The sequence below is a fragment of the Physcomitrium patens genome, chromosome 24, assembly GCF_059467195.1.
Source record: "Physcomitrium patens ecotype Gransden chromosome 24, ASM5946719v1, whole genome shotgun sequence".
Lineage (NCBI taxonomy): Eukaryota > Viridiplantae > Streptophyta > Bryopsida > Funariales > Funariaceae > Physcomitrium > Physcomitrium patens.
In genome coordinates, this window is record NC_143433.1 from 13,117,149 (window position 1) to 13,127,687 (window position 10,539).

Here is a 10,539-nt window from a genome sequence, read left to right on the forward strand (position 1 = left end):
GAGTAATTAGAAGGGAGGGAACGGAGAGTATTTTGAGACGCCTAATGGCTGCCACGACGGAGATAGAACAAGGCAGAGGATGAAGGTAAATAAGCAATGTTGCCGACATAAGACGGCTGCGGTGAAAAAGGTCGTTTGGAGTAGGTCTGGTGCTAGAGGATCAATATGACCCTCACGTTAGAATTCATCTAGAAATCACAAGCGAAGCACTCTGATACCGGCCATTGTCTACAACCAGACCCTTAGCAATGGACGTGGTACAGCGAGTCGACAAGTTTGAATCTCCCACTTTTTAAGTTTTCATTTTATTTGATTTACAGTAGCTGTTACAACAGCTCTGCCAAAGTGGGCCAACTGGACAACACAAAAAGAAATCCTCCTTCGTTTTGAAGATGTGTAAGGAGTTACCATCATCAATACCAGTTCCACAATTTCTCATCCTACCAGCTGGGAACGTAAACTTGCGCAAGTGAGCTGGTCATATGATCCATTTCTCCAAGAAGAAATCTCCCAATGGGAGTAAATAAGAGACACCAACGTGCAGTGAACAAAAGATGGCTCGAGAAGCAACCAGTCAGCGTCTGCACATTCAGAATGATTTAATTCCGAATCAGAAAGACTCACCTTATCACAACAGCCGATTCTCGTCTGTACGGTTCTTCTTCGATCACTGAACTATAAATTTGTCCTATGCAATCTACATGCTAATCTACAGCTAAACTCTCAATCAAATTGTTTGAGATACAGAATAGCTAATTAATTTGCTCAAAAGCATGTCTGAAGCATACTCACATTGAGTATTCATTTGAGGTAAAGGTCATATTTCTACCACATTAGTAGAATAATACCACCCACCGAAAAGAACAGGCCCCTCTCTGTGTCCTACAGCAGCTTGTGAATGTGGAGCAATCTAGACATCCTCCGGAAATCATTTAGTTGCTCTCGGGCACTCTGGTATCAAACATGACAAGGTGTTAATAACATCATTAGATAAGTGCAATTGCCACTAACCTCGTCAAAATAGTAAGACGCCTTCAGAAATAATAAAGGTCAAAACGCTTAGAAAGGAGAAGAAGAAAGGAACTTTGTCACCTCCAAGGAAACTCGCTGGTGTCAACTCCAGCGGCATGAAGATCATCGACATGCTGCAAAGCTTCTCGGCATTCTTCTCGGTCATCAAAGTACTCTTTGTTGTCTCCAATTATTTCATACGTATTATGGCCTTTCCCAGCTATCACCTGCAAAGTATAATTCCACGAACCTGAGTTCGTAGAAATTGAGCATGAATTTTGAAATGTGGAAGTAAATTTTAAGGAAGAAATACCGATTGAAAGACGTGACTTACCACGGCATCACCTTCTTCCCCCATGGCCACACCAGCACGGACTGCTATAGTACGGATTTCGTAACAAAATAGTCTATGTCCATTTGGAAGAGGTGGGTAATAATCATCCTCTCCCCACTTGCAGTATTCCTCCATGGACCACCCCACACCCGCCAGCATATCATCTATAACGTCCACTGCACATTATATTGAACGCAAAATGAGAAACCAATAGGAGTATTTTAACAGTAAATATTTATTTGTTTTTGATCTGCGTTCCGTTCACTAGAAGGCATGGCCTTTTCGTAGCGTAATCGCAATGAGAGAACAATTCTTACATGGGTCTTCACTTCGCGGATTGTCAGATGTAAATATACATACATCACTTTTGTCGGTAGCAATTTTAGCCATCAGAGGTCGTTTGGCTTTGTCTCGATCGCCCTGGGATCCCAGCACTGCAAAACCCCCAAAAATAACATTTTAAATTAGGCGAACACTCTTACCAACACTTATACAAGTTCCCCTCATTTCTTTAGAGTATTCTAAGCGATAAACACATATATCTGTCATCAACAAAAGAGAGAAGTATACCTGTGATAATTCTCCTTGGACCACACTCTCGCACTGTATCTAACAATCTCGAAAGTCCATCCGGCGTGTTTGCGTGGTCAACAATTACAGCAAACGCTTGTTCTTCGTCAATCAGCTCACATCTCCCTGGCACAGCATCCACTTCCTCGATACCCCGAACTATGTCCTCTAGAGGAGCATCCACAGCAATACCTACACATATAGTTTCCAAAGTCAAACGGTAACGCCTAATTACTTGTTCTATATCCTAAATGAATGATGTAGTGGCAGGAGAAAACACGCTTATTGTTTCAGGAAGACACACCAAGCAGTGAGCTCCTTCAGAAACAAGAATCCAAGTGTCAGAAGAGGAATAGACGAAGGAGAACTGAATACGTCCTTCAAAACATAGTATCTACCAAAAGTCTCAAAACAACAGAATATTTTCAAAAGATTTTGAGTTGATGAATTTACTTCAGGAGATTCTCAGAAAGAAACAGAAAGACTTGATGTTCAAGATTGCAAACAAGCATACACTACAGAAGAATAATAGAGGTCTTTGAAGGGGGAGCAGCTCACCGACTGCAACGGCAGCGAGAATATTGTACACGTTGTGTCGCCCTAGCAGCCCCGAGGAGATTTCCAGATTCCCCCGGGGAGTCCGCACTAGGAGCTCTGACTCAAACAGCGACAATTGCACTTCAAGAGGGTAAACATCCGCATTCTTATTTCCCATTGCATACGTAACCACGGGGACGTCCTGGTTTCCTTGCGTTACAAAGTAATCAGATTGAGGATCATCAATGTTCACAATCTTTCTGTGCTTTTCCGGATTAACCATCTTCGCAAATAGTTTCCCTGATGCTTCTTTGTATTCGTCCTCCGATTTGTGGAAATCCTCAGGGTCATGGGTGAGATTAGTGAAAACCGCAACATCAAAATCCACCTCCTTACATCGCCCAAGGTGCATTGCGTGTGAGGAAACCTCCATGATGCATGCATCGGTGCCGTGATGCACCATGCTGGCCATATGTTTCTGCAAGTGAACCGCATCAGGAGTCGTGTGGGTAGCCTCGAGCTTCTTCTTGCCATTGATATAGTAGTTTATGGTCCCCAGAAGGCCTGCTTGCAACCCCATCGCTTCGTATATACTCCGGATAAGATATGAGGTTGTGGCCTTCCCATTTGTTCCTGTGATGCCTACAACGGCTAGGTTCTTAGAAGGATGCCCGTAGAACGCACCTGCAAGAGCAACAAACAAATGTCAAAGCATAGAACACTAAGATTGCATTGTGGCGCATTAAATTATGAAAAATTCTGAAGAGTAAGAAGTTAGACCAGTACCTGCAAGTCCAGAGAGCAAGATATTAGTGTCCTCGACAACCACAGAGGCTTCTAAGCCTTCAGCTGGTAGTACTTCCGAAGACGAGACGATGGCTACAGCGCCTTTTTCAATTGCTTGGTGTGCAAATTCATACCCATCCGACTTGAGTCCTTTGACGCACACAAACAAGTCACCTGGGATCACGAGGCGCGAATCGTGCTGTATGCCAGTGATTTCGATGTCCAAGTTACCCTCAACTGCAACAGGCGTCACCCTTGCTTCATCAAGCAGCTCCGCAAGAGTCATTCTGTAAGTAGGTTCCATCATGGCTTCACCTTCGTCGCCATTATAGACTTCGTCGTCATCAAAGCGTAACCCTCCAAATGTCTCATCCTTGAAATTGATAAACCCGTCTTCGTCTTCGTCAAGTTCCTCGTCCAAAGGAATTGCATCATCAATATCCTCAAGATCTGCTACTTCCTCTGGATCAAGTTCCTCCTCGTCCTCGTCAATTACGGGCTTGGGTTTGCTGGCAGCAGGCTTCCGGCCATTGCTCTTCGTCTGAGATTTCTTGCTCGCAATGGCTGCATCGACCAATTCAAAAGTGTCGTCAAAATCTGAAATGTCATCCTCTTCATCAATTTCCTCTTCATCCTCCTCTTCTTCCTCTTCTTCTCCTACCTGATCCCCAAGGCCAATAGCTCTCATGAAAACTGGCTTCGTCCTCTTGTACTCCTCCTCCTGCGACTTACGTACTTTCTCTGCCTCTCTCACAACTCGGTCAAACTTAGACATATCCTCGTCCTCGGCGTCCATAGCTTCCATAGGCTCCGCCTTAGCGGGATTAATGTAGTCATCGAACTCCTTCGTGTCGTCATTCCTACGCCGCGTCCGACACCTAACCAAATCTCTTGAATTAACCCCCTCAACACTCGAACGATGTCCCAAACTCCTCCTTCCAAATCCTCCCTTGACATTCCCCAACGCCTCGGCGGCAACACTCAACCTCCATCTCTGCACACCTCTACCAAAACTGGTACCATTTTGACGCAACTGAACGGAACTTTTCACCAAACAGGATTGCGAGAACCTGAGGCTATGACCAGTGGATTCAGAGGGAGAGACAGGAGGGTATTGCGAAGGAACTACAAGTTTGTGTGCGCACTGGAGCGCCATGACTGAAGCTCCCTCTCTCCTATCCCTCTGCAAGTGACAATAAGGAAAGAGGATAAGGTAAACCCCCCTTAAACCCTAAACCGTGGGCATCGTCAGGAAACCGATGACGAGTCAGGGTGGGTCATGGCCCACACACTTCAAAGTTCTGACCTTTTCGGAAACGATTACGAACATTATTTCCACTTCGTCTATCCATCTTCATCCGGTGCTCTTTCTCTATGTCGCCCATACACAGCTCTCTGACCCCGTGTTTTTCTGGGGTTATGATTTTTTTGCAGTGCAGCTTTCTGTTTTCCTGCATGGGTTATCTGCGTATAGTCCTCCTACCTTCGTCCTCCCGCATGTTCTGTTCTGTGTGTAGAAAATGTTTCAAAACGTATGACTATTTAACTACAGTAATAGATGAGGTCAATCGGCATGGTGATATTCTTCAACTGGTAGATATGTTGCGGTGGAGCTTTGATCCGCTGGTTCTTCACAATTTTCCAGTTCTGGATCAGATTTTGGGGTGAAAAAGTGGGAACTTCTACTCCACGCCGACGCGTTTACAGAAATTTTACGCTATTTCGATAAATTGAGTGAAGTATCTTCCTCTGCTGGTGGAGGAAATGATGTCGGTGTCGCCTCGTCTTATCTCAGATTCTAACCTCACGACGACTTCGTAACTGGGTTCCATCCTCACTGAAGGTCTGCCGCCGCTGCCTTTGAATGACTCTTACAAGCGGTGAACAACACTTTCTGCTTCGATGAACGAGACAGGCTCTATTAAAGTAACACGTAATGTATTGAACTGTTCCGACCCAAGCAGGTCTGCACATTATCACAGAGTTCGAGGGTTAACCCAGGATAGATGAATGGATAAGACTTTCATCAATGAATGTTTATGCCAATACCCCCTCTCACTGAAAAGATGGAAGCACTAAGCTACGAAAAACCCTAGTACCCATTTGGCTAATTCTAATATGAGTAGCTGAATAAACTATGAAAGTTCCTATGCTTGTTGTTGTACTTGTTCCATTGTTCTTGATGGTTGAGAAGCCTGTGGTGATTACTGTCGCAGTAGGGGAACGTTTGTCGTGGATTACCTTGGTGATCTTCTTGTTTTGTTGGTTCCGAAGAAGAGATGGTGTGTCTGCCACTCGAGTGTGTCGAGAAGTCTCGATAGAGGAGTTGTCGAAGGTGTGTAATTCAGACTGTTCCGCTGCTTCGTTGACTCAGTTTGACTCCACATGGGACGTGTATGTGAGCCCCAGTTTAAATGTTCAAAATGGTGATTTCGAAGTTCAGGAAGCGGCAGGGTCGAGTGAAGATGCGGCTAGGAGTATGCAGGATCAGAGGTTAGATGTAGAGATTGAAAAAGTAAAAGATAATTTTGTCACAGAAAAGGACGTTCTTTTAGAGTGAAATTGAAAGAGAAGCCGTCTAAATTGTGATATGTTTTGTATGTTGATTTATTTTTGGATTTGTTGCCATTTTCATGCTTGCCTCATTACTACAATGAATAGTGATGGGTTGATTAATTTCAAGGCCAAAGTCTTTGATTAATTTTCCTAGCCAAGCTACCTCTCTTGTTGCTACAAATAGAGCCATATATTTTGCGTCAAAGGAGTTGAGAGCAACCATTTGTAGTTTCTTAGACATCCAAGTGATGCATATTTGGCAAAGACTAAAAACAAAGCCAATTATAGATTTGCCATCTTCAAGGTCGCTCGTCTAGTTGGCACCAGCATAATAAGATATTTGAAGGTAAATATTCTTTTTGTAGAAAATCCCAAAATATTAAGTGCTTGTTAGATATCAAAATATGCATTTGACAGCTTAAAGATGTTTAAAGTTGAGGTCTTGTTATAAATCTAGTATAAATCCTTATGGAGTAAACTATATCAAATCAAGTATATTGAAGTTGAATTAATTTTCCAATAAGTAATTGATAAAGTTTTGGATTACAGAATGGCATATTCATATTGATTTGAAGTTTTAATTTTTCTACCATAAGAGTAGAGACATATTGAAAGTGTATCATATCAATTAGTTTAATGTTTAGATAAGCTCTTTGTATTATAAAAATATCTTGTAGTATTTGTATATACTTTGCTTTGAGAAATAATATCATATCTCCGTCACATAATTCAGGCATCTCAAACCAAGATTCAAGTTGAAATTTGAATCATTATATCCATTTTTTATAGTTAATTATAAATAAGAAGTCATCAACATATTGAACAAGGAGAACTTTAATTTCATGTTGAATGACATATAGATAATAATCTCATTTTTCTTTTGTAAAGCCTTGTTCTTCAAGAAAAGTATCTATTTTCTTGTACCATTGCTTTGGCACTTATCAAAGTCCATATAATGCCTTATGAAGATAATATATAAGGTGTTCTTTACTTATAATTTTCAAAGCCTTGAGGTTGTCTAATAAATATTTCTTCTTTTAAATCTCCATATAGAAATATCCTTTAGACATTCCAATGATGTATGGCTAGTTTCTTTATGCAACAAGAGTTAATAGCAATCAAATTATTTTTCATTTTACCACAAGTTCAAAGGTATCTTCATAATATATTCAGGCTCTTTGTTTAAAACTTCTAGCTATTAATTTATTTTTTTACTTTTATAAAGTTCCATCTTTCTTAAGTTTGGCTTTAAAGATCCATTTTGTACTGATGGATGCTTTTTCACATAGTAGTTGAATAAGTGTCTATATATTGTTCTTATAAATAGAAAAATCTCATCTTGCATGGCTTCACACCATTTGAATTATATTATAATTGGCTTAAATCATGCTTAGATCTTGTGAATAATTCCTTAAGTCTAGAATTGTCATTAGATTGTGTGGATGAGAAATTCATGGCTTGAATTGCAATTTGTATTGTCTTAACCCATAAAAAAATTGATATATATGTATTGATTAGCATAGATCATACTTTATTTAAAATTATTTGATTATTTTGCTTAGCAATCTCATTTTTTAAAGAAATACAGATAATTAATAGATTTCAAAGAATTTTATGTTAATAGAAGTATTCATAAAATTCATACTTAAGAAATTTGTTGCTTCTATTGAATTAGAATCAAATTAGAGGATTGCCAATTTGATGCTCAACTATTACTAAAAAAAAGTTTCAACTTTGTGAGGATCTCAATTGTAGAGGTGGAAAAATAAATCCAAATTTTTTAGCTAAAATCATTTGTAAAAAGAAAAAAATAGCAAGACTTATTGAAAAATAGTGTTAAGAGAAGACCACATAAATCAATGTAAATAAGTTCAAGTAGGATAGTAGTTTGGTGAATGAATTGATTTAAAAATTGTATATGGGTATGCTATACTTCAAGAAAAGTATTCCATAATTGATTAATAATTAAAAATCATGATATAAAAATTATTAAATCATAATTATTTAATAAAATAAGATTGTTGAAGTTGATATAACCAAGACATTTGTGCCAACAGTCTAATAAGACTATTGCTGAATTATTTCTAGAATAATGTGTAAGTAAAAGAGCCTTATTTTGATTAGAAATCAAGAATAGTTTGAACATTTGGTCAAGATGTCTTGTTGTTTCAAGGTGAGTAGAGTAAAAGGCATAATGTAAGTTAATATCATGCATGATGATTAATCAAATACTGCAATAAATTTGTCATTTTTAAGCTTTTCAATAGATAAGATATTATAATGAAGATCTAGAACATACTTAATATCCTTGAGATTTTTTATCTCTTTCAAAAAAAAATGATACATCATAATTCTTGTTTCTTGATTATATGTGTATTTTTTCTTGCTGAGGTTAGAAATGAAGAGAGAGACTAATCCAAATATTGAAAGGATTTCTTATTGCTCAAAAATTTAGTGAAGGTACCTAAATTTAATATCCACTTGAGATTATTATTGTTGATTGTGAGTGCATGAAGCATGGCTTACAGTAATTCTTGAAAATCTTGTTCATTATAAAATTGATCTATTTGTTTTAATATGTTGATGTTAGAATGGTCAAGAGGCAATCATAGATCTTTATATTGAGTAGGATAAGAAGATTTATTTGGAGAATTATATGTGTGGTGTAGTGGCCTATAAACTATCACTAGTACAATATGAAGTAGTATTAGTGCGGGACAATATTTATACATGTGTCCATGGTTATTGTTGCTATATAATATGGCCATTAGGTGAAAGATGAAAGAAAAGATTTTATTATAAAAGAGCTAAAATAATAATATTTTAAAAAATTATCTTAAAATTTTACATAAAAGATAAAAATAAAAAGGTAGTAAAAGTTAATAAGTGCTAATGATGCCTTCTTATAGAAGAGACTTTTATTTACTTTATAGAGCTATAATTGAATAAAATTAAAATAAACAAAATAAAGAATTGATATAGACATCTTTAGGAAAGAATTAAGAATAGGTTTTAGCAATTATTATCTTAAAATATGAAGAATTAATACTCAAAGAGGACCAATTGTGAATCAAGATTGAAATCTGAGCTTGAGGCACAAAATCACGCACCTATGACAATTCTACGATTCTTTGGTTGATTATAGAATAAGATTTAAAAATAGACTTATAAAAAGATTTTAAGAGTTGATTTTATGTGATTTGAAGACATATTGAAGTTTTGAGGGCTTTTAAAAGTAAAGATGTATTTGATAGATTTGGATTCTAAAAAATAATAAGAAATTTACATATTTGTAAATTTTGTGAGTATAATTGTATATTTATAAGTGAAATTTCTTTAAATTTTTTTTATTATATATATTGGATTAATTTATGATTTTTTATGTTTCTTTTAAAATTTCTTTAAATTTTCTTTTAAAATTTGATTGAAATTTGATTAACATTATTATGATTTAATTAGAATTTTTTTATGATTTTATTAGAATTATTAAGATCTTATTGTTACAAATTCTATCTTAGCTTCTACAACCAAGCGTCAAGTACATTCTCAAGCAAATTTCACAAAATTCAATATTATAGCAAATACAAAAAAATGATTGAGATTTATCTTGCTATGCAATAAAGATCCATGTGATCTAATATTGATTCTAATAAGTAAATTTTATTATATTTCAAAATTACATTATCAATGTTTTTTTGGAGTCAACTCATTGGATGGACAAATAATGATTTTTTTTAATCTAAAGCTTAGTTTTGAATACTTCTAATGAAAAAATGGAGCATTTATTTGTTGATTTATTGAACAAGTAGACTAAAGCATTGAAGTAGTTTACTTTAGATCTTATGTACAATAATAGTATTGGTTTGTGGATGGCCAATATATATCAATTCTTAATAAATATTATAGACTTTAATCATAAAGATGATTATATCTATACTTTCCAATATTTAAAGGTTTTTTATATATTTAATAGAACTATTGTGTTAATAATGGTGTTAGTATAATTTATATTTTAGAGTTTATTCAAAATAAGATGTGGATTTGAAATATCTTTTATAAAGTTATAAATCTCAAGTTGAAGAGATATATTGTTTTTTTAGCGTGAGTTATTCAACATCCTCTAGAATTTTGCAATTGATAGATGTGGTCAATAGTAGGATAGAAGGTTCACCAATGTCTTTAGTTGATAAACTTGTAGTTTCCAAATTTATATTATTAGTTGAGGTTGTTATTGTTGAAAGAAGAACTTCTTATATCACATTCTAGAAGTTGCCTCAAAGAAAGGTACTACAAAGTGTGGATTTCCAAAGTTTGTAGTTAGAAGGTTTATCAAGTATGACTTCTATTAAGATGATAATATCCATAATATCCATTTGAAATCAAATACATATAAAAATTGATTTGCAATCAAGAATTATATTATAGTTTGAAATTATATTAATAGAAAATAATCTTATCAAATTAACTATTATATCAAAATAAGTAGACTATCACCATATTGATTAGAGCTTAAAAGATAAGAAAATCAAGATTTATTTCATTTTAATACCATATAGAAATGAAATAATACATAATATATTAAATTATATAGATCTAAGGAACTTTTTCTCTGTCTCTCTCTCTTTTTCTCTCTCTTGATATATATATATATATATATATATACAATGATTCAAAAAATTATTTCAATGTTGACATATTTTAGAAAGAATAGTGTATTATAGATGAATTATAGTGAATAATGACAT

The 10,539-nt window shown here is 35.7% G+C and overlaps 1 protein-coding gene across 2 annotated transcripts; it reads right to left on the minus strand.

The window, feature by feature from the left end:
* Positions 1 to 461: 461 nt before the first annotated feature.
* LOC112276859 (UDP-N-acetylmuramoyl-L-alanyl-D-glutamate--2,6-diaminopimelate ligase MurE homolog, chloroplastic) lies at positions 462 to 4,445 on the minus strand. 2 transcript variants are annotated; one of them, XR_002968183.3, is made up of 8 exons: positions 3,239 to 4,445; positions 2,474 to 3,136; positions 1,916 to 2,107; positions 1,663 to 1,779; positions 1,346 to 1,521; positions 1,093 to 1,238; positions 793 to 951; positions 462 to 581 (listed from the first exon to the last, which is right to left on the minus strand). XR_002968183.3 is itself a non-coding variant. In XM_024508628.3 (7 exons), the coding sequence occupies exons 1-7, from the start codon at positions 4,392 to 4,394 to the stop codon at positions 933 to 935; spliced, it is 2,469 nt and encodes an 822-aa protein (XP_024364396.1). In that variant the 5' UTR covers positions 4,395 to 4,445; the 3' UTR covers positions 462 to 932. The 2 variants fall into 2 exon arrangements, 1 of the variants encoding a protein (XP_024364396.1); XM_024508628.3 differs by having other exon boundaries at positions 462 to 951.
* Positions 4,446 to 10,539: the final 6,094 nt, after the last annotated feature.